The sequence below is a fragment of the Podarcis filfolensis genome (assembly GCF_964270895.1).
Source record: "Podarcis filfolensis genome assembly, chromosome: 3".
In the NCBI taxonomy this organism is placed as follows: domain Eukaryota; kingdom Metazoa; phylum Chordata; class Lepidosauria; order Squamata; family Lacertidae; genus Podarcis; species Podarcis filfolensis.
In genome coordinates, this window is record NC_139606.1 from 10770184 (window position 1) to 10794898 (window position 24715).

Here is a 24715-nt window from a genome sequence, read left to right on the forward strand (position 1 = left end):
AATGTTTCCCCCTTTTGGGCCTATCAAATAGGACTCTAGCACTTTTTTAGAACTGGCAGTAGAGGGGGACAGGTGAGCTGAGTGCAGCCAGACCATGGCAGAACTGATGCTGTTTCATTCCCTCTGTGGAAGAAGCAGAACTGCACGGGATGTTTTGAATCGTTTCGCAAATGCCACACACCTTTTGATACTGCCGTTTTAATACGAAATGTATTAGAGCATTTTTGCAGCGGATAATGAAGGTTAGTAGCCAAAGAGGAGTATGAAGTCATGTTAAGGCTATTGTGAGAAGCACTTGGTACGCATCTATATTATTCTGGATAAAACAAGTCTACATCGGCAACCATTTTGATCTTTCCTTAAGATTCCCATTCCATGGGAGGCTGGGCTAGATGGATCTTTGCTCTGATCCAGGAGGGCTCTTCATATGAGGCCTTAATGCTTAGCATAAATAGAAGAGCCTATTCCAAAGGCAGTATTCCATGGCAAAGACCATTCTCTGGAACAAAGAGAATATAGACAATGCTTCAAATCACTGACGTCGAACACGAGTTTGAGCCTTCTGTAACCCTTGTGTGGGAAGTAACAACAACATTTTAAAATGTTTTCAATGCTTCTTCCTAGAACTATGTCCTGTCCTTGCTAACAGAGAGCTGTCTGCAGTCACACACACATTTGTTACTTCCTGGTTTAATCCGTGATATGCTTTCAGAGGCCTGTTCTGAATCGTGGTTTGAAAACTGCAGCTGGCTGAAAGCATCAGTGCTTAACTTCCAGCAGCAAGCAGCCAAAAGGAAGTTATAACATCTACCTTGAACGGGCTTCACTCATTACCGGTGGTTTTCTGGGCTCTGTTCAAGGTGTTGGTCCTTGGCTAGAGCCTTAGCTCCCCTTGCATATTGCTATCATTTGGACAGGCACTGCTTTCTATGCCTATATATATATACACACACACATACATATTTTAAAAAGTGGTTGCCATGAGGAGCAGGGTCATTTCCACTTTGTTGAGCCCCTTTCCAAAAGGAGGCATGTCAGCTGCACGCCAGATTCCATCTAAGTTTTAAGGAAGGCAGTTGAAACTACTGTTTCTCCAGTATTTGGATCAGGCCGATCCAATAAGTGGAAAGCTGCAGCTACTTCTGTAATTTCACATCACTGCAATTAACTGTGGTTATTGGCTCAGTTCTGGAATTGGTGTGTTTTATCCATTTATTAAAATTACGAGCTGCCTTGATGGCCTATGTTGGATAGGACAGAAATGTTAAGTAAAAACAATTTACTGGCCTCATGGGCCAGCCTGGTACAATACCTTTAATAACTGCAGTTGGGCGTATGTGAGCTCTTTTACGGGAATCTCGAACAGTTCCACCGGCTCAGATTCATCTTTCTTTTAAGCAAATAAGGAATAAGAAGAAAAAGATTAAGTTAGAAAGCTACTGGATAGTGTGAGTTCTTCTAAGGCTGTACTCAACTGCTTTTAAAGCTCTGTGATCCATTACGTTTAACTCAGCTAGCAAGCTACAAGTCTAAAAACTAATAATCCCAAATACCTTTTTTGATAAAAAGATCCCAGGTTTCCTTTGTTTTGTGTTATGTTAAAATACTTGGAATAAACATCAAGGGGAAAACTGGGACAGTGGCTGCAGCCACTTGGGCCAGATCCAGCCCAATCCCCTTCTAAATCTGGCCTGTGGATGGTCTGGGAATCAGCGTGTTTTCACATGAGTAGAATGTGTGCTTTTATTTAAAATGCATCTCTGGGTTATTTGTGGAGCATAGGAATTTGTTCTGCCCCCCCAATATAATCCAGCCCCCCACAAGGTCTGAGGGACTGTGGACCGGCCCCCTGCTGAAAAAGTTTGATGACTCCTGGACTAAACCATAGCTTAGCATGATGTAAAGGAGCCTAGGTGAGTTTTGGGTTTAGGCACTCCCCCCCTTTGTATGTTCGTCTGAAATAAACCATTCATATTAAACATAATTGGGCAGTTCAGATGAAAGTACAATCACAGCTAAGGAAAAGTGAACATTTCTGAAGACCTTATAGCCATATGCGAGAGGCAAGAGGAAACAGGGGGGCCTGAGGTTTGGCGCAGCAAATTCCAGCTTGTTCATGTCCATGCTAAACAATGATATCTGAATGTGGACATCATCTTCACATTGCAAACGTCATATGCAAGATAGTGCTCAACCTATTTCAGAACATATATTTTTTCCCTGGTTCCCTGTTTCAGGTCAGAAACATTGCTTTAATAATAATGTCTAAAAACATTATTTGAATCTCTGCCCATCAGATAAACAACAGTTTCCTGCAAATAAATTGCCCTTAGTTTTTTGGACTATTCCTTGAAGGTGAGTATGCAGTTACTGAAAATATTTAGTTACTACTAAATATGAAACAAAATAGAGCATAATGCAATAATGCATGAAGGTTGAAACTAGTAGTTGTCACAGAAAAGACAGCCTCTCCTGGTATGTCCCACGGAGGACCTTACGGTCTTCAAATAAAAACATCTTGGAGATCCTGGGTCACAGGGAGGTTAGGCTGGCCTCAACCAGAGCCAGGGCTTTTTCGACCGTGGCCCCGATCTGGTGGAACGCTCTGTCACAAGAGACTAGGGCCCTGCAGAACTTGACATCTTTCCGCAGGGCCTGCAAGACAGAGCTGTTCCACCAGGCCTTTGGCCAAGGCAGAGTCTGACCCCCTTCTTCTGTAATCCTCATAGAACTCTAGCCCAATGGTTGGCATTAATCTGACTCTGAATTGATTTTAGAATGAATTGATTTTAGAATGTATTTCAATTAATTGATTGTGATTTTATGTAAACTGTGTTATTTTTACTGTTGTTAGCTGCTCTGAGCCTGGCTTTGGCTGGGGAGGGCGGGATATATATATTTTTTATTATAAGGAATTTTTTTAAAAAACTACTGTTCTTAATTCAAAGCAACCTTACACTTTATCCTCTCACTGAGAGGGGAAAAATAACTAAATTAATTCAATCCTGCAATTCTAGTCCATTAAATCAATGTGTATAGAGATATAGGATTTGTGGTCAGCAGCACACACAAGTCTGTGAATCACAGCATGAATAAGAAGATAGCATATTTTTCAACCTCATTTCATGAACTTTTAAAGGAAGTCAAGATGAAATCTTGCAAAAGCACAATAAGTAGTTACTTTCATTATATTACCACCAATCCAAGTCTCTTGAGATACAGCCATTTTACTGCCCATTTCAAAAATGCTAGCCAAACAAAACATTTAAAAATACCTTTTTCATAGCAATACAGCAAGTAAGGTCATGATATATGATAGGGACGTGATCCTTGGAAAGGTGTACATCAAATTCCACAAAGGCTGCTCCCTAAGTGAAAAGAAAGGTTGGAGGAGAGGACAGCAAATAGATTTTCGCATATGAAAGGCTAATTTTATTTATATATATATATATATATATATATATATATATAGATAGATAGATAGATAGACAAATTTGCACACATTTCCACCAACTGTGAAAAGACACAATAGAGTGTTGGCTGGCATTCTGTAGCAATTTATAGAGGAAGTCTGGAAATGAACTAAAACTCTATTTGAGGAGAGTGACATGTTTTAATTCCAAGCACAGCAACATCATTTTTATATAAAATGTGAGTTTTATGAGAAGCATGGTTTTATGTAACGATTTATATTTCATTTTATAGTGTTCATTCTGATTTTATTTATATGTGCAGCATAAATGTGATAGGATAGAAAATTGACTGATCTTTTATTTTTATTCTTTTTTTGGGGCGGGGAGGAACAAGCATCTAAAGAGCTTCTAACATTAAGCCTTCTTATAGTGAAACGTATAAGTTCTCTAATGTGTATCAGGGTATGTTTTACCCAGAGTTACTTGCTCATAACTTTAAAGGGGAAAAATGAGGATCTGTTCTGTGAGCAGACACTGAATATAGCCATGGCTTGGAGAAGGAAAAAAGTGACTGGGAAGAGTGAGTCTTGGAATTATGATGGTCCCTTGTGGATTATGTACTGCAGCTCTCCTTCAACAAGATTCCTTAGAATTAAACTGAGCACAATTCAGCTCTCTGTTCCTTGGTTTTTAGGCTCGCCTTTTCTAATAACTGGAAATGCTAACAGCTGTCATTGCTGAGGTCATCAGGGGGGCAGGAAGCAGCACCCTGGCATCCCTCCTGGGTACAGCTCCACCTGCAAGCCTCTGCTAGTATATGGAGATACTTTTTCCTGTCTTTCTATGGAATTTGTGATCTTCTGCAAGTGCCCTTGGGAGGACTTTGCCCTGAAAGGCAGCATACATGATCACTGAATGAATAAATGAATAAAAGAGTATGTATTTTCTACAAGGTTCAGTCTTTGCTCATTGATAATAGACAGCCATAGGTGTTAACATGCAAAAAAAGAATCAAGGTAAAATCATCACACACATACATGTTTAGCAGCATTTTTCAAAGAAGCAATGGTATTTTCTCGAAGTTTAGCAAGCCTGGGAGGAGGAAAAAGGAAAACAGTTTTACTTATTTCTGATGTTGGAAAAAAAATAAAATTCACAAATGATGGGCAAGCAATTTTATAGGTAATGAGCTTCTTAATTTGAGTTTTCATTGTACATGCAGCACCTTGCAACCTTGATCCACCAGGGCTGTCCCAAGGAAGAGGAAAACCTCCTTCCCTGAGCTGAAGTCTGCTAGACGTTCACAGGATTCACACTAGGGGAGCTACTAAAATTAAAACTCCAAATTCAATTACGCAAACTTACTTGGTGGTGGTTGTAGAGTTTCCTGCGCCCCTGTGTCCAACATCTAACCCTGTTCTGTCACGCCAGTATTTGGCATATGAGGCTTTCACATCACAGGAGTACCCTTGAATGGGTTTAATAATTATGTAGTCGACTAAAAAGAGAAAGCGAATATCACTTGGGGGTCAAATTCTTTACTTTTATCCAATGAAATCTTTTCTCTCATCACTAGGTTTAGAGAAATATTGCTTAAGATTTACTGGGATATGTTAAAGTACCTAATGGAGAACCAAAAGGTACATTTTGAATATATTCCTTATTACCGTTTCACTAGGCCCCTGACATAATCTACTAGTTCTGGTTGAAAAGCACCAGTTTTTCTGGACTAAAAATTTCTGAAGGCAAAAAGGGAAATGTATTTAGCTTAAGGCCCATGCTTGCGTTACCACTATATTAAGCATACCTCTAACTTTTCCAATTGTTTTTCGTGAAAGTCTGCTCATAATAGGAAGAGTGAGAATGCCACAGCTCTTTCCCGATTCTGCAAGAGTGGAGGATAACAGACACGCAGAGCCCACGTGCCCTGGAAGTGCGTCTCCTTGAATCACTGCTTCACTAAGGTCTTCCTAAAAACGCAACAATGTTTACATATTTAATTTTACAGTCATACCACGTGTTGCGTTAGGTTCACGTTGTGTCTTTTCGGCTTGCGAACGCGGCAAACCCGGAAGTGTATACTTCTGGGTTTTGCTGCATGTGCAAGAAGTGTTCTGTGCGCTTCACACATGCGCACAAGCGGCGCTCTAGTTACAGACTTTTCGGGGTGCGAATGGCACCCCGGAATGGATCAGGTCCGTAACTAGAGGTACCACTGTATTGCTGTGAATTCATCTCGGCGCTTCTTTTAAATTCCTGGAAATGTGAGGATGCAGAACTTGGAACATTCAGTGGGTTGCAGCCTACAGTCAAGCACCGTTATTTGTTCTGCAAAATGAGTCTGAAGGTTTTGTGAATTTACTCATGTATTCAGATGTACCCTTTTACAGTTACATTACAACTGAGAGAAGGCTAAATTGTGTGAATGAAAACAGCGAGTGGATACTTGGAACGTGAGCTCTGCAAGGTTGCTCATGCGGTCACTGGATGCAACCTGGTCGGTTTCATAAGTCCTTAGATAATCAGTAGAATAATACAGTAGTGGATTAACTGCACAAGCCGAAAACATTTGATGCCAAGAGGTCTAAAACATTCCTCGTTCCGTGAGGTTCTTCCCCGCCTTCCACTTTCCTATCTATAAATTGTACCAATAGGATAGAGGTATAAAAAGGCTTTCTGGCCACCAATATTAAGCAAATAGCTAAGCCCTCACCTCAAAAAAGTCAAAGATTAATTCCAAATTGTCCGGTTCCATGGTCTGAATAGTATATTCTGTCCATCTATCAGGCTGCAGACCATAACCACATTCTGGCTGAGAATGACGAGATTTGAACTCAGTGTCACTTATTAGTGAGATCTCCAGCGTGTTTGGCATTTTTTGTTGAATTGTAGGTGACAGTCTATCATCCTCTTCATCTTCACCCTCCTCCTCCAAGCCTTCAAGGGTGAGCTTCACCCTAAGCAGTAAGGAGAAAGCAAAATGTCACATTATGTAACAAATGATGTCACATTATGTAACAAATCTTCAGTGACATCAATAGTGACAGAATAATGTATTATGCTTTTGGTAACACAATGAACTCAAGGCACTAAAAATGCAGCATTATTTTTCTACTTAAGGACTCCAGTGTACCAATAATTTGAGTCTCTTGGGGGATGGGATGAAGGAAGAAATTCCTAAAAGGAGGCTGCATATGTACTACAAACTGTACAGATTTTTATTTTTAGTTTCCCAAAAGCAATGGCAGTGAAGAAACTCAATGCTGATTATAAAAGACTGAGAAATAACCACAATTAAGCCAGAAGCTATGTAGGGGGAAAGGAGTTTCTGAATTTACAAAATGGACTGGGAAAGGAACTCAAGTTTTTTCACTATGTCAATATAGATGGATAATCCAGTAGTATTCATATGCTAAAGATGGGATTTAGTTTCAATAGCAAATGGAGAACTTTGATTAGCATGATCATACCTAAACCTGGATTTTTTGAATTTTCTCTTAGTTATAGATACAGGAGGCTTTTCAGAAAAATGCAGGCGTAGCCTTATTTCTGTCTGGCATGTCAGCCAACCGGAATCGACACTTTCCACATCATCTGACAAAGGAAAAACGTAATAATTACAAAATGATTTTGCTACATTCCAGAATGACACCAAAAAGACTTCTTAAAGTTGTCACCAAAGCACTACTGTCCCAATATCCCAGTTTCCGAAAGGGAAGTGCCATCACAAGCTAGTTGCTGCTGTTGAAACTAGTACAGGTACAAAAATTTGAGGCATACACAACACAGACCCAAGCAGACATACTGGAATGACCCTAATAACAATAAACGGTTTGCCGGCATGACCATTTTCACTATGTTTACATGCTTCTAAAACTATGGATGAGTTTTCTGCATGAGCAGAAGTAAGTCTGCAAAAGCCCAGGGCTTGTGCATTCCCCACTCCTCCCCCCACAGACCAGGAGGAGGAATAAACTAGGATTCAGTTTAGATTTTCATCAAATCCTGGCAAATCACTATGTCTGTAAGAGGAAAAGTGGCTTAAAATACTGTAAACTCAAACCAGGTCAACTTCAAACTGTGAGTTATGAAACAGGCTTGTTCAATATGCCAAAGTTTATTTTAAAGAACTATTCCTGGTTAGTACATAAGAAGCCAGGAATCAGCAAAAGAAAAACTGAAACCTGATTTATGACTCCTGCTAGCAAAATGAAATAGGAGTGCTTATAACAGAGGCTTTGCTTGGGCTCAAAACAGATTGGCTTTAGTGTTCCAGGCAAACCCTCCTACTGTGTGGAAATCCACCAAATTGCATTTGAGTTTCCAAAATCAACCTTGAACATGTTGTGGGCCAGGGAGAGGAAATTTACTATCATTTATTTTAAATGGCTTTTAATTCACATTTGAAGGCACTCTTTCTACACAAGGCAGCTTACAAAACTCCTACATAAAAACAAAACTACGATAACAGTGCTTCTTACCAACGATTCCGAAGTGTCCGTCATCAACGGAAATATCCTCTAAAAATGAAGGAACAAACAGTGAGAGAAGTTCACATTCACAGGCTACAAATTATTGCGACTTTAAGCCTCAATCCTACACATACTTATTTGGGAGTAAGTCGTACTGAACTTTATGAGACTTTGATCCAAGATGGCATGTGGAGGACCACGTTATCAGTAATGGTTCTACTTTTGCACTTCACCGTTAACTGCTATAAACCAAAACATTTTAAAAGAAAGACAAAGCAGCAGCAAGTTTACTTCAACCTGCAAGATACCTCTAAGCTTTGTTTTCTTGCTAACATCATCTCCAGGCAAACTTAGCATGATGGACAGTACTTACTTCAAAATGAGCTATGTAAACTGGAAAAAGGATATTGCATTATCTTGACAAAATATAATCCTAATTGCTGTTATACTAGAAAGATAATGCTATGTTACTAATGTGACAGACATTAAACTATCTGCTAAGCAACCAATAGTTCAGATATAAATCTTCTGCGTTTACAATTAAAAATGCTTATTTTTTTCCCTTTGCTAGAAACAATAGTCAAAGTTTCACCTTCAATCCATGCTACAGAAAGGTAAAAGATGAAAAGCTTTAGACATGGAATAAACTCATCAATAAACAGAATTATTCAGAGTTTAAAGCTGAAGTGTAACCCTCTAATATCAAAAGCTCGGTTTTACCCATTTTCATTTTCAGGCGCTATTTATATTAGGTCTGACCTTTCACCTGTAGCAAAAGAGTTGGGGTTTTTTTTGGCCATACAGAAAAAAATATCAGTTTGGAATAATCCCGTGAGGACCTTAAACTTTTGTGTGACTAATCTCCTTCAAGGTCAGGGGGACTACTAAGTTAAAAATTGAGAACAGCCACCGGGAGAATGTTTTCAAAGCAATGTAATTTCTCTCTAATGAGGTTATTGGGTCTTAGGTTGCCTAAGGCAGCACTCCCAATAGGATTGCACTGTAAGGCTTGGTGTGCACATCTGTTCAGAATAAAGTCACCCTAAATTCAGTTAGATTTGCTCCTAGGCAACCATGCAAAGGATTGCAGTCTTAGAAGGAAAACCTAAGTTCATTCCTTTGAAGCCCATAAACTAAGAGTATGGATTTCACTTTCAAATACAGTCGTACCTTGGAAGTTGAGCGGAATCCGTTCTCGAAGTCCATTTGACTTCCAAAATGTTCGGAAACCAAAGTGCGGCTTCTGATTGGCTGCAGGAAGTTCCTGCAGCCAATCGGAAGCAGCGGACGCCCCGTTGGACATTCAGCTTCCAAAAATTGTTTGCAAACCAGAACAGTCACTTTTGGGGTTGCGGTGTTCAGGAGCCAAAAAGTTCAAGAACTAAGCTGTTCGAAAACCAAGGTACGACTATAATGCTATTTAGGTGGGCACATTTCCATTCAATTTAAAAAAAAAAATGAATGAAACAAAATCAGCCAACTGCAATCTTTTCAGGTACACCTGCTCCAGAGAAGACAGTATATAACAACAATCACCTTATTGAACCACCTTCAGGAGGAAGAACATTAGTTTAGACCACATGTTGCCTTTTGTACAGTTTATCTCAAATGAGTAGAAAAAATATCTACATTATTTATCCTGTACAGTGGAACCTCAGTTGTCGAACATAATCCGTTCCAGAAGACTGTTTGACTTCCAAAATGTTTGACAGAGGAGGCACAAAGGGCGGCCTGCAAAGTCAATGAAGAAAATTGAAAAAAACTCAGTGGAAGCCATTTGACCTCCGTAAAGCGTTCAAAAACGGAAGCATTTACTTCCAGGTTTTCGGCGTTCGAAAACCGAAACGTCCGGCTTCCGAGACACTCGAAAACCGAGGTTCCGCTGTACTTATATTATGTCCTATTGTATTCATGAATATGCTTATGATAATGTTTCAGAAAACCTCCAAGGCAAAAATAATCTCTCTTACGAAAACAACTGGCACTCTGACTTAATGTTAGCCACAGTCAATTTATGGTTTCCACCACAGAGAAATGGTCTGTAAAGAACAAAACAAAACATAATCATGAGCGCTTAATCTCAAAGCGCAGTGACTATTGTCAATAACGCTCATTTTAAAATGTCCTGTCTCCTTCTTTTAATGAAGACTCTGGGGGTTCACAAATTCCTCCTCTGTCTAGTGAGCATGGCAAGCCTCAATGTAGAGGATCTTCAAAGAGCAGCACATCAGCTGCTATGAGCCTTTGGGAGGAGGAATGGAGCTCATCCATGTCACGCCTCCAAAGCCCAATGTGAATCAAGAGGCCGCTCATTCTCCCTAGCAGACAGCCAAAATCTGTGGACCCCTAAAAAGAAGAAGGCACAAATGGAATTTATGTTTCAAATCCACACTATTTTGTTCACAAACACTTTAAATGCTCGTGCTGTGCTAAAAATGGTGCCTTTGTAGCAGTGGTCTTAATCTTAATCCTACAAAATATTACCAATTCCACTAAACCGTTTTGCAAAATATTAGTAATCTTATGCATATGCCTCAAAAGAGATGCAGTTCATGCCCATACCTAATGGGGTTATTGATCGTGGTGGTAGATGAGTCTCCCACTTGTGAATTATGACTTGGCATGGACCACCGGTTTTCTGTAATTTAAAAGTTAAATGTCTGCAATAATTTTCGTTAAATCCCGATTTATTTATCTTTTAACCAGTGATGCCATTTACAATCCTTTGTGAGCGTAGTTTACTTATACCACCTCTGAAGCGCAAAGCTTTAAGTTTAATTCACATCATGTATACCATAATCATTGATGTCATTAAGACGCATCTCATCACCCTATGACAAAAAACCCCATTCAAATCACACTGCCATATTATATTGGAGGGGGGTGGGGGTGGGATTGCAATGGCAGCCCCTTAGTCTATCCTCCCATTTCCCCTTCATCTATGCATTCAGCCTAATCTCTGAACAGAGCCTGCATGAATCAGTCCTGCTTGGAGGCTAGACTGAACATGTGGGTCAGGATCTAGGCCAGTGGATGCAATCCCATGTACAGACCCCACTCCACAGGTCCAGATGGCTATGTGAGCTAGCCTAAGTGGTGACAAATTCTGACAAGTGTAGGGTTTTCCAGTATAGTTGCAATCGTCATACATGCTAACAGGCCAATTTTGGAACGGTCGTATGGGTATAACTAGTCACAAAAAATTGCAAACGCATGCTAACCAATTTGGGCGCTTAACTAATTGTTATTGCTTTCTACAGTGCGTCAGACACAGAAGTTAAGTATGACACAGAGCACAAAGTCTGCACAGCATACCATAGCCCCAAATCTTCTGCACTTATATGCAGATACAACACCCCACCACCACTGAACCAGCATAGGAAACAATGGGGATCTAAGGCTCCCTTTCCACATGCGGAAGGAGTCTTCGGTTCAAAGAAGGGCTGCTTTGTGCTACTGTGCCAAATATGTGAAAATTTCCTGCTTGTATATAAGAGTTTTCACAAGTATAAGAACTGCATCATAACCCATGTAGTACAGCCCTGTATGAACTCCTGTGCAATTGTCTGAGGAAGAGCATTAGCAGCTATTTAGATCCAACCCATTGCTTTGAGCACAGTGAAAACAGTGAAAATGAATGCCAATAATAAAGTTCCTTAAACACACACACATATTCCTGGGTTGTTGTGTGTTTTTTTGTATATTTTTGGTTAAGGTGATAGAAAATGTGTATAACTCAGAAATGAACACGGCAGAGGGCTAGGTAGGAAAAAAGAATCATTAATGTGTATCTTTCAGCCCGATCAGCCGAAATTTCTATTTAGGAGTTGGGTGCTCAAAATTTGCCATTTTGAGGGTTCTCAGCTGATCTTTGGGTCTTATAAAGCCTGGTTTGCAGCTGATTGGGGGTGTCTGCAAACCCCCTTTGGGCTGAGCCATGTCTTTACCAACCCCCCCCCCAAGCTATGATGTAGTACAGGTGGGCACAGTTTGGACAAAATGGCCTTGTGAGCCAAATGGGTAGGACTGGCGGGCCTGATTAGGCCCACAGGCTGAGGGCTCCCCACCACTGACAAAAAGTAACCCACAGGATGGATAAGTGTGGCATCAGAAGCCAATCACAGCGTGCTTGTTTTCACATGATGCAATTTCTTAGCTGGCATCAAAAATGAGCCCCATGTCCCCCTGAAAATAGTAATGAAACTTCTTGAGATGTCTATGTCTCAACACATCCTAAAAACAGGAACTGCCCAGAATCCAGATAGACTGTAAACAAGTTGTACACATTACTAAGTTTTGAGAACTCTTTCTTCTTCCAACCCAAGTGTATGCATTCACAGAATACAGTACTCCTGAAGAATCTACTTGAGTTAGCAAACATTTATTTAAGAACCTAAGACTGCAACTCTAAACACATTTTCTAGGGAGTAAGCCCCACTAAAAATAGTGAGACAAAGGGTTGTATCTAATGCTGTTCACATGCAAGCAGACATACGCTTTTTAATTTATCTCCATCCTCCTGCAGTCCCAAATACCCCCAATATCTGCTCCAGAGAATTCCCAAGCCCTCCAGAGCCGATCCTGAGGGGGTGAGGGGGACTGCAGGGGGAGGAGAGGAAGCTGAAATCCCATTGCACAAGTGGAAATCCATTCACACAACACTGGATTCTGCCCTTCCTTCCAAGTACAAAGCACAGGATTGTGCTTCCACCAACAGTTATTGCCATTATTCAGCTGTAGAGCTGACCCTCCTACATTTTAGATTAAAAAATCTATTTAAGAATCATATATTTTAAAATCAAAAGCACAGCATAATTCACAAAGACCCAAAACCATTTGTCCTCCCTTCAGACACTGGGAACAACAGAGATTCATCCATACAACATCTTCTGATGTTTTACAAGTTCAAAATATAACAATTATTAGAATTATTATTTTATTATACCCCATCCACTCCGGGTGGTTTCCAACGCATATAAAAACATAATAAAACATCAGACTTTAAAAACTTCCTGATACAGGGCTGGCTTCAGATGTCTTCTAAAAGTTGTATAGTTATTTATCTCCTTGACATCTGATGGGAGGGCGTTCCACAGGGAGATTAGTTTGTGTCTTTGAGCCATTAAGCCCATGTAGTTTATTAAATTAAATGTTTGTACAACTGGATCTATGGTCATACAACACGCACTAAATAAAATAAATCATCTGAAAATGCAATATGCTTTTAACTTATAAGGCAGTATTATCTTTTGTGGACACTGTACTATTCAGTAGCTAAATCAGAAGGGATGGCATATGCACCCCAAATGAAATTTATTTGAAAAAAGTTGTGCAAGCAGTTTCATACTGGATAGACTTATCTTTTCTAGCCAGTGTCTATGGCTGCTAGCAGAGTGGGTGGGTGGGGTTTTTGTAAGACACTTCTAGAAACAGATGATTAACAACAGAAACAGTAACTTTTGAGTTACCAGGGTCAGGTAATTTTCTAAGAAAGCGTAAGGATCTCCCTTCCCCGCAAGCACAAATAAATCAAGATAATACAATAGAAGTATGGGATGGGGTATAGAAAAATAGTTGCTTAATGTTTCTAAGAAAAGTGTCATATAAAAAGGAAAAGGGCTTCCTAGAAAGCCAACAAGGTGCCAGCTATTTGTACTCTGCCCATGGTCTCTTAGTGTTATTTTATTTCTAAAGCAAAGGAGGGGGGCTGATGAGAGTGAACTGCTGTCACTCAAGCTACTATAGATCACTCTTGTGTCCCCTGATGTTGTTGGACTAAACCTCCCATAATCCAGTCGGTTTAGCCAATAGGGAGGGACTAAGGGAGCTGGGGAACAAAGCTGACGAATACTGCTCTAGATTCAAGAAATCATCTTGATAGCTTTATGCCCAACCAAACTTCCGCAAGCATCTAAGCAATGTGAAGTATTTTTACACCTGGGAAGTTAGGGAACTGTAACTGTTCCCAATAATACATAATCAATAAAACTGTCAATAAAACTGACTACATAGCTGTCATCTGCCCCGATTCAAATTAGTCCAAGACAACTTAATGAGGAGTTTAACAGCAGTAACAGAAAACAAGTCAGTCTCCTTGGCAATAATATTTAAAGAAGCATCATGTCAATTATCTCATATATTTGAAAGTAAGATGGAGTCATACGTTACACATGTTAGCAGAAAAATGCCACTTGGACTACTGAAATTAGGAACCAAGTTTAGGTTTACATATTCAATCTTGACAGGTATTTTTGTCATGGTCTAAGAAATCGTTAACATATATTTAGTATTCTAAATGCACTCCTATCAACAGCAAATTTGTGATTCACCTTCTAAGGTGTTAGTCACAACATCATGGTAAAATCAGATTTATCACCCTTGTTTAAAAGTTTATGTAAAAAATAGTGAACCTGTTAACTTGCCCTATAAGCATTAAGACTGCAACTAGAAAGTCTGTTTTATTTCCTGGTTCATGACACTTGACACATTTCTGTGTATTAAAACCCCTTCATTTGGCTCTTATATCAGCCTTAGTCTAATTGTAGGCAGTTTCTCAACTTATAATAAAATGCGAATGTTTTGCAATGTATTTTTAATGTTGAACACCACCCAGGGATCTTTGGATAAAGGGCGGTATATAAATTGAACAAATAATAATAATAAGGACTACAATACATTCCAGTCATTAAAACCAATCAGGGCTAAGTGAAATGACTAGAAATGGGAAAAATGCAACAGGAAGAGCCATTTAATGAAAGCACTGATTATTAATTCAATACACAGGAGCATTTAATGTTACGTTTACTTATGTTACAGTCAGTCGCCACATTCTACTTTGTGTTCTTAGTATCGCTCCTGCTTTCAGCTTCACTGTATTATATCCTCACATGGGAACAATACATTCTTTATGCTAGAATAACCACCCTGCAATAAAAATGCACGCTTTTGCCAATATCGAGGCTCACAGTGTCCATCAATATGGGCTCTTTCCATTTGTCTCTACTCTGCTATTCCATAAAATTCATACTTACCACAGAAGACTCTGCATCACACGGAACTTACAGAGTGCACAATACAGAGCACCTACTTAAAAGGAAACAAACTCACCAAATACGTTCTGTGAAGTTTGCATGTATTACAAGGGATCTTGATTTACTTCAGATTGTTTTTCTTTAAAATAAAACCCACTACGTTTAGACATTTGACAATATTTAAAAGGGTGTGGGCAGAAAGGGATAAAATCTAACTTCGGCAAGGGTTCTGGCTTATGAGTCCACAAGCCTTCACCGATTTCTAGTGTGTGCTGCAAAACTACTTAGGCAAAATCTAGCCACTTTCTACTGCTGGACTTATGTTGCTAGTATGTTAAATGCTTGTGCTATGTTTAAAACTCTTTAAATACAAGTTACAAGCAACATGATTTTTTTTTTTGAATGCACCAGTTAACTTGATATGCTTCATGTTCTACATCTTTCTTACATAGAAAGCACTTGGGTAGGAAAAGCATGAGATTTGCAGATCACGGCATGCATCAGTTTACATAAGTATTTTGATCAGCACGCAAGCTGGGAAGCAGTGATTTGTGGTTTGCAAATACTGTGCAGAAGGTTACATGCAGGCACACTCTCCACACAGAATTCAAGGTCTCATACACAACTGCTTTCTGGATAGGAAGCTTTTACTGAAGTTAAAAACAGGAGAATTGAATTCAAAATGAATCCAACAGCCAACTATACTGTGGGCTATTTCCAAACGCCATACCACTGGGAACTTATCCCTAAGAGTTAGTCAACAAGTTATATTGGTGCTTATCTAGGCATACGTACCTGGGGTTCTAAAAAGGTCCCCTGAAAGTATCGATATTCAATATCATCTCCCCTAGGAAGTGGAACTGTAGTTCTCCATAGCAGACTGCAGAAAAGTGTTTTTGAAAACATTTTAGAAAAGATATAGGATGGCTGTACAACAATGACACTTGCTTTAAAAATCCCTGTGTGTGCGCACACCCCTCGGAATACAAGGTATCTGACTTTTTCTTCCATGTTGTTTCAAAGGGCAATTTCTGCTGTGACACTATGTATTTTAAAAGCATCCATGCAATTAGCTGCACGTGGAAAATGAGTGGCGCTCATTCATAGCACAGTGATCCAATAAGGGCTGAGTTCTCAGTTATATTTGAGAAAAGCAGACACCAGGGATTTCCCCCCGCCAAAGTGCAACCACCGCTATGATAGTATTAAAAAACTGAACTTAGGGGCCTTAGAGCTACATCAGATTTGTCTCTTCTCATGAGGCAAGAGGAAACTGCTGGGGTAAAGAAAAGGAACAAGATGCCTACTGCATGCAAAGAACTCACTGTGTAGCTTTCTGAATCACACTGGAAGGGGCTGGGGAAAAGGTAACATTTGATGAAGGTATGCAGGGGTAGCCAATGGGCACTCCATATATTGTTGGACTACACCCCTCATTATCTTTGACCAGTGGCCATGCTACTGGGGTGATGGACACTGTAGTTGAATGTGTTACGTGGGTGAAAGTACTTTTTTACAGGCACGCTTGAAACAAATGTGAGCAATTCAAGTGCTTAAGCAGGGTTGAAGTACATACCAAGCCAGAAGGGATAATCCACCTCAAGTGTCATTTGTCTTCTAGAATGAGGTGCTCAGAAGTCGAGGTAAAGAACAAGAAGTAGCACTTGAACTGTATAATTGGTGTCAAGCCAGCCTGCATGCATGGTTGTGAATTTCAAAATGTGCTATTGAAAGAAACTTACACATCACCAGCCTCCTCCTCTGGCTGTAGGATTACTGCGGATTGGGGATCCCAACTTCCCAGAGAATTGCAACTGCCACATATTGCCAAAACTTCTCCTAGAAAAAGAAATATATACTAGAAAGCATACAATAAAGCTTCTGAACATTTAAGAGTTTTCACAATACACTTTTGCCAATATTGTGTAACGTATCAGGCCCACACTAAGAACAGGTGCAGACTCAAAATTATTCAACTTCTGAACTGCTTTTCTTTTAAGAATATTCAAAACGCTATCTGAAAATCATAGAACTAAACAAGCAGGAGGAGGAATTTATGTGCCTGTCCAATCACACATAAGGCAAGGCAGACTTAAGGGGGGGGGATCTCTAAGAGTTGCATCTCATGAAGTTACTGCTCACTCTCCTCTTGCCATGTCCCCCCACCATCTGCTCCAGAGGTTCTCCTAATCCCCTGGAAGAGATCTGAGGGGACATGGGCAGCAGAAGAGTGAGGGACAGCTCTGTTGTATAAATGGAAGTTGTTCCAGTCACACAATTACGTTTTTTGCATTCAACTCTCAGTCTTTCTCTCACTCAAAAAGCCCAGCAATGGGGTGCTAAAGCCCTCTGGGAACAGCCCCTGCCCATGTATCAGTCTGTTAGCAGATAACCTTTAAACGCTTATGGTGGGGAGGGCTGCTAATTAGTTACAATTACTTCACTAAAGCAGGCTGTTCTGCAGTAACAAAGCAAGGATTGAAGAAAAGGAAACAGATAATCTGTACGTTACTGCGAGCCTGGAAAGTGGCAACCTAAGTATTTATTCACTGCAGTGAAATACCATTCCCAGCACTACTCGATACACACATAACACTATATGGATCTACCGGGGGGGAGGGGCAGGGGGGTGGAGAGAGGTGAAATGATATCCGAAAGCTGTGTACAAGCTGCTGGTCAGCCTTGTAGGAACATTTGTGCAACACATTCTTACATTCAATAAGTCTTGTAAGCATTTATACAGGTCATGTGTTCTAAGCTAAAAACAGTCAACTGACTGTTATCTGAGACACCAATAACTTGTCTGCTGCCTGGTGAGCTTGGGCCATTATGTAATATTTCTGAACATGTCACCTGGCAAGGGAAAAGGATCAAGTAGGTGACTTGGACAGTACAGTTGTTATGAGATCAATGCAGCTTTGTTGGCAGAGCTCAGCAGTGGAGGGTGGAGATATAAAGAGAGGTCGAAAGAGGGCAGACACAGACCTAGGAAGCTGTGTGAAGAGGACCAAGTTTGTAGGGTACTCAATTTTATATATATAAAAAATTATATCTAAAGAGGAAGAGAATACAAGTGGGTTGGAAAAAACAATGGTGCCAAAGTTTACAAGGGACGTGAGTATGCATGCATATGCTTGCATGTCAGAAAGCCAAAGCTTATTACAAGTGTTTTGTACCTGGTGGTGGTATTCCTCTTACTTCAAAGGTAATGTGGCAAGGTGACATGCTTGTGAATGACGTTCAACGGCTGCTGTACCCTATTGAGAAAGGGGGCAAAAAAAGCACTAGTTTAGGAGCAGGTCATTTCTGTATACATCTCAATATTATTTGTTGTTGTTTAGTCGTTTAGTCGTGTCCGACTCTTTGTGACCCCATGGACCAGAGCACGACAGGCACTCCTGTCTTCTCTCAATATTATACCTTTGTTTAAAAAAATCCAGTTATACCGAATTCCCTTCTGGAGAATCTTCCAAGGGCCACATGTCAGGAGAGGGTAGGGCCAGAGGCAAATGTGAGCAAAGAACACAAATTTTACCTTTGCACAGTAGGCTAGTTTCCACACACTCACACATCCTTCTCTATCTTCCATGCAGACAACCAAGAGGAATTATCAGAGTTCAGGGACACATTCAAGCCAGGCAAAAACATCCAAGGTGTGAAGAAAGGCCAGTGAGGGGTATGGCCTGAGGAAAATTATGAGAGCCAGGCAGAGAGGCTTAAAGGGCCACATTTGGTCCCCAGGCCTCAGTTTCCCCACCTGATTTATATCCCAACTTTAAAGAATAAAAATATTTGTAAGGTTGCTTACAATCAACAGAAACTCTGCCATGTGTGGATTAAATTTCAGTTTGTTCATTCCCACCCATGTCTGGGGACAATTCTGACACTGAATCAGAATTTCCAGAGATTAGGAGCTGGAAATGAAGCAGTACTGAGCAGGGCCTGCTGACAGATGGGTAGAAAAGGTCAGATTTGGGGGGGACAGGACCAGAAGAGGCCCCAGATTCTTAATTTTCTCTCCCCCCCCCCAAAGTCACTCAGTTGGACATTTCTGAAGGAAGTTAGAGAGCAAAACACGAAGGCAGCTCTAATGCTTCTGCAACTCAACAGGCAGCACAGTTGCTAAGGACACTTAATCACTGTTGCTAAGCCATCAGAGGAAGGAATGTGGACCATCCCCACCAAAGAGCAACAGAAAAAGCAGGAGAAGCTGGATGCAGGAAGGTACTGGGGTATGTTTGTTAAAACACTTTCCTGGAGCAAACATTACTTTATTTACTCTTAGGAGTGTATAAAACACAACTGGCTGGTTTTGGTATGTTTTACTCAGAAGTACCTCCCTTGAAATGGGACGCGGGTGGTGCTGTGGGTTAAACCACAGAGCCTAGGACTTGCTGATCAGAAGGTTGGTGGTTTGAATCCCCGTGACGGGGTGAGCTCCCGTTGCTCAGTCCCAGCACCTGCCAACCTAGCAGTTCGAAAGCACGTCAAAGCGCAAGTAGATAAATAGGTGCCGCTCCGGCGGGAAGATAAACGGCGTTTCCGTGCGCTGCTCTGGTTCGCCAGAAGCAGCTTAGTCATGCTGGCCACATGACCCGGAAGCTGTACGCCAGCTCCCTCGGCCAATAAAGCAAGATAAGTGCCGCAACCCCAGAGTTGGCCACGACTGGACCTAATGATCAGGGGTCCTTTTACCTTTACCTCCCTTGAAATAAAAGATGTTTCCTTCTAATGAGAAAATATATATATTATAGCACCCTGCCGATTTTCCATGTCATCCAGGCAACCACTACTGACCTGCTTGTCATCACTGAGCTGTTATTTATACAGTCACCATAAAACAAATATATACAATGCAAAAAGAATCAGCAACTACATCCACAAAACAATTTACCTTGCAGTTAAATTTCCTGTGTATTTTAATGCAAATATTCTTTAAAATCAAGGCAGCCAATATGTTTTGAGTGCATATATGTTTTGTATATTTGTATCTCAATTTCCCTCTCAGGAGGAGCTCCAGACTGTGTTGATTGCCTTCCCCTTCCTACTTTTATCACCACAACAGCTGTGTGAGATAAGCTAGGTTGAGTTTGTAGTTCACGCACCGAAGCAGTCAAACTACACATTTACATATGTTTACAATATTTCTGCGGGTTGCTATTTATCGGGGTCAGCAAATTTTTTGTTTGTTTGTTTTGGTACTTTGCTGTAAATATCAGGACTATGAAACCCTGCAGGGAGCTTTCCTGGCTTTGCATGATCTGTGGAGATGCATGGAGATTCATTCTGCAGTCACACTGTCTTTGGCATCGTTCTGAAGAAGTGATATTCTTTCAGATCATGTGCTCTCTGTGGACATCAAAAAAGCCGCACTACAGCTATCCACACAAACTTTGTGTAGCAGGGAACAGTGGCAGGAGTCTTTAGGGAGAGTTATTAAGGAAAGGAGAAGCCACAGCTGCTTTTTCTGATGAAGAGAGAGGAAGAAGCAGCTGGGCCTGGGGAGACTTCAAAACATCGCTTTCCATTCTTATTAAAATGTTTTATAACTTGATCTCGAGGAGAAAACGTCTGAGTGGCTGACATTTTCTTAAAAACAAAATGTGAAGCTTAAAAACAAAAAGTGAAAGAATGGCAGCGCACACACCCACACCCCACGGTTCTAAAATGCCCATACAATTACAAGCTACTGTGCTCAGCAGTTCCGTTTTGGGCAGAAACATACCAAAATGCAGAACTGGCTTTGTGCAATAAGGAGGGGGGATGAAATCGATTAAAATGATGTTTTTTTTAAATTTAAAAAATGCAGTTGTGTCTTAACATTAGGTTGTAGACCTAGTAAGAATAAACCCAATGAAATTAATGAACCCAAGTTATCCATGACCACTGATTTCAATGGATCTACTCGGAGTAGGACTGCACTGACTACTACCCATTTTCCTTAAAGTAGAACTAATATCCATCGGTGGAACTGCATAATTTCCATGACGTCGGTCAAAGGATCTGTGTACTCTGCAGGATTTGTAACAGCAGCATCCAAGTTATTTCTCAGCTGATAGCCCAAAGTGTTGACAAGACAACTTCTTCACACAGAGAAATAAATCAACCAGAGTATATACGGTTCTGATGCTGCATTGCAGCATCACAGCCTACTCAAGTTCAGGAGGGAGAATTGCATGGTATCAATGCAGAATGCTACTGATAAACTGAAATGAAGTATTTCTGTTTCTTTCAGATATAGCCCTATAAAATTGAGGTGCTGAATTGTATTCTACAACAACAACAAAAGTGATATGCTTTGAGGAATACATACTTAGTATGAGATCTTAAGCCGGAAAACTATTAACTAAGGGTGAAATCCAGTGGCATATGAGCAGGACAGACCTCTACTCACCAATGAGACTTCACCTTCCTCTCCACCACTACCACCCCAAATAACCCAAATCTGCTTCAGATATTAGTCCTCAGGTCAGAAAGCCCTAAGTGTATTTAGGATTAAACCACCTTACTGCTTTAACACCCTGGTCAGCAACTGTTTTTAAGAGAAACCATATTTTGAAATGTGCAATATAGACTCCATACTGACACTTCTCTTTCCCCAGTGTGAGTTGTTGATGCTTTAGGTAGGTACAAAGACTTTCCTTTAGGTACCTCAGCACCTCTCTATTATTTGCCATGCCAACATACTTACAGAGCAGAATGGTTGAGATGTTTAAGAAGGGGAGGGTCCTGGCAAAATTTCTCCTCACATCACAGGAGAGGGGTCCAGAGAGCCCCTTTGCCTATGCTACACAATAGTACAGTTGGAAGAGTACAATTCTTTAATCGCTACCATAAATGAACATAAATAACTTGCATCACAATGTACTTCAACACAATTACTGCCTAGCATGCTTGTTTATTATTGCACTGCAAGTATTTCATTTGCTTTGGAGAAGAGATAAACTGGTTGATAACAAATTTGTCAGAGAATTACAAGATGAGGTCAACGGACACATACTGGAAGCTTTAAGTCACCCTATGCTATGTTACTCAAGTCTATCTGGTACTTTTTATACAAGAAATACATGGTCTATATACTGAAGCTTATGTTCAAATTCCACAATCCTGAGCCAATGTGATTAATTTTGCTTAAAACAATTAAGACTGAGATATACAAAAAGGTAAACAGAATCACAGGTAAGCCAACAAATCCCAATGACTGTCTACTGTTTTAACGCCAAGTTTACAAGAGTATCAAATGCAAATGTATGTGCACATTATCATCAATCTTTAAAAAAATGGCTTACATACCTATACAAAGTAGTATAGTTTTCCCTACTGTACACAGAAGGCATCTATAACATCCCACTTAAAGGACTGCTATTCTTCAAAACCTTCACGTCTGAAGAGCTTGTTTGTTTCTTAAGGATATATAAGGCTCAAAAGAGTCCGTCATCCATGCTGCAGCTAGCTTAATGTTATTTAATACAGTCACATTCCTCCCTAGACAGCTGCTCCATATCAGCTGGCACCAGCTTTTTTATCGTAACATACATTACATAACGTAGAAAGACCTTTAACACATTTCTTTGCCTCCTGCCACCCCAGTCTGTGTGGCTATGACCAATAGCAAAGACAATAATTAAAAACCTTTCACTAACGCCCTTCTCTCTGGCTGGCTTCTCCCCAGCTCCATGACAGCTTCTTAGGAGGATCTGGCATCTTTCCCACATACTCTGCACCAAAGAGGCAGACAAGGACACAGAAGCCAAACCAGTACCTAGACCTCTCTTCTTTCCCTCCTCTGCAAGACAGACCACTGTCTGGATTAACCAGGAGCATTATGAAACTACCTGTCCCATATAACTCTTAGAGAGGTGGAATAAAAAGGGACTATTGCGTAACACCGCCAAAACCACTGAGGAGGAAGAAGAGGGAGAGACTAGCGGTTTCACTGCAGTGGCCAATCTGTGCCTAGGCTGTACAATTTCACATTGCTGGTGAGAACTCACGTGAACTCACATACCAAAACAACTCTTTCCACACAAAGTTGTAATGTCAGGGAGAAGGTTGCTAACCTAGCCTTCTACCTCACAGGCCAGAATAAATATAAATACAGTGGTACCTCGGGTTAAGTACTTAATTCATTCCGGAGGTCTGTTCTTAACCTGAAACTGTTCTTAACCTGAAGCACCACTTTAGCTAATGGGGCCTCCTGCTGCTGCCGCGCTGCCGGAGCACGATTTCTGTTCTCATCCTAAAGCAAAGTTCTTAACCCGAGGTGCTATTTCTGGGTTAGCGGAGTCTGTAACCTGAAGCCTGTAATATAAATATATATGCAGTAAATTATTTAGACACGGAAAAGTATTCAGTCATGTGAATTCCCACCTGCAGTCTGAAGAAGTACAGCTCAAACACAGGTTAGATTCCTCTCCCACCTCTGCAAACCACAGAGAGAAATAAGATCTTTATAAATCTGCAGGGATTATAAGTGGGAAAGAAGGGCCATGTTGTTCTTTGTCTCTATTTTATGTTCTGATATTTTCTGATATGGCGGAACAGAAATACTTTTATAATTAAATAAAGCAAAACTGTAAGAGGGGTTCACTTTTCCCTGCCCAATACAGAATATGCTTCTCTTGTTGAACTTTTAACAAGTAGAACTGCACTCTCCTGCTTCTGCTGAAGTCTAGTCTACTACACAACACTGGCTCTCTTTGGTTAGTCACACCAATGGCATCATTTTCCTGTTTATCCTCTTTTTTTAAAGTAAGAATTGCCAGATAGTAAGAAGGAAAGAACTTTGCACCTCCGATTGTCATGTAGTAGAGATTATGCTTTCAACAGGTGCACATTTCCTCTCTCTGCACAGGAAGTTGCACCTGCTGAAGTTCCCTCATCTACAAAGCTGTTACAACTGCAGAGGTACTGCTGTCTTCCTTTGCATCTTGGTCATCCTACAGAGAGAAAAGGGAAGATGGGCACATTCAGTAAACAACTTAAGCCATGTCCCATCTTGCATAACTGGAATTATGGAAGCTCCTTGGGCCCAATGAAGATGAACAGTGGCTGGCATGGAGGAAACGGGTTCAAATCCACCACAATGCTCACTGCGCAAGTCACCTTGCACCCGGCCACCATCTCTCAACCTGACTCAACTCCCAAGGCCGTTGTAAAGATGAAAGGTGAGGGAGTCAGCACCTTGACCTCCTTGACGAATCAAGGAAGGAAGAGAAAAATGTAACATTATAAAAACAACCATTTTGCCGAGCTTGTGTTGGGGGCAAATATCTCAGCAACAGCAGCACATACAGAAAGTTCCGCGCTCAGTTTCCATCCTCTCCATGGCAAAGCTGGGAATTATGGATAAGCCCTGAGTTAAGATGGTTGTTTCAGGCTCAGCAGGAGGAAGTTGCCTATTTTCCCTATTAGCAGGGGCAGTTCCAGCTGTCAAAGAAGGAGATCACAGAATCACTCTTGGAAGATGTGATGATGATGATGATGATGATGATTACTATTACTACTATTAGATCACAGAATCGCAGTTAGATGGAAGATTTTACTATTACTACTACTTATTAAATTTGCACACCCCCCTTCATCCAAAGATCCCAGGGCGGTTCACAACAGGAAAGGTGCCTCCGTGGGGCCATCTGGTATCTAACCCCACTGCGACGCGGGGATCTCCGCAGAGGATCGTAGAAAAACCCTCCAGGCACAGGATCGCTTTTCCCACGCAGGACCAGTCCTCCCAAACGGGGTTGCTGTTAAAGGGTGAGGTTTCTACACACACACACACACACACACACACACACAC

General features: G+C 40.7%; 2 protein-coding genes across 11 annotated transcripts in view; both read right to left on the reverse strand.

The window, feature by feature from the left end:
* Positions 1–24715, reverse strand: part of FERMT1 (FERM domain containing kindlin 1) — a 637654-nt gene that overhangs the window by 386999 nt on the left and 225940 nt on the right. The gene's annotated exons all lie outside the window — the stretch shown is intronic.
* GPCPD1 (glycerophosphocholine phosphodiesterase 1) overlaps positions 1–24715 on the reverse strand; it is a 51961-nt gene that overhangs the window by 10478 nt on the left and 16768 nt on the right. For 5 of the 10 annotated variants that reach the window (XM_083606528.1, XM_083606523.1, XM_083606522.1 and 2 more), the window contains exons 2-13: positions 18093–18173; positions 16659–16755; positions 15712–15796; positions 10448–10523; positions 7895–7933; positions 6884–7007; positions 6127–6370; positions 5221–5383; positions 4779–4911; positions 4451–4505; positions 3276–3368; positions 1313–1390 (exon numbers count right to left, since the gene is read on the reverse strand). In XM_083606528.1, coding sequence (XP_083462654.1) covers positions 1313–1390; positions 3276–3368; positions 4451–4505; positions 4779–4911; positions 5221–5383; positions 6127–6370; positions 6884–7007; positions 7895–7933; positions 10448–10523; positions 15712–15796; positions 16659–16755; positions 18093–18141 — 1236 coding nt within the window. In that variant the 5' untranslated portion in view covers positions 18142–18173. Of the gene's footprint in view, positions 1–1312; positions 1391–3275; positions 3369–4450; positions 4506–4778; positions 4912–5220; positions 5384–6126; positions 6371–6883; positions 7008–7894; positions 7934–10447; positions 10524–15711; positions 15797–16658; positions 16756–18092; positions 18174–21607; positions 21694–22209; positions 22778–23678; positions 24682–24715 lie in introns of those variants that run through there. The other 5 variants (XM_083606521.1, XM_083606527.1, XM_083606520.1 and 2 more) reach the window with 4 other exon arrangements.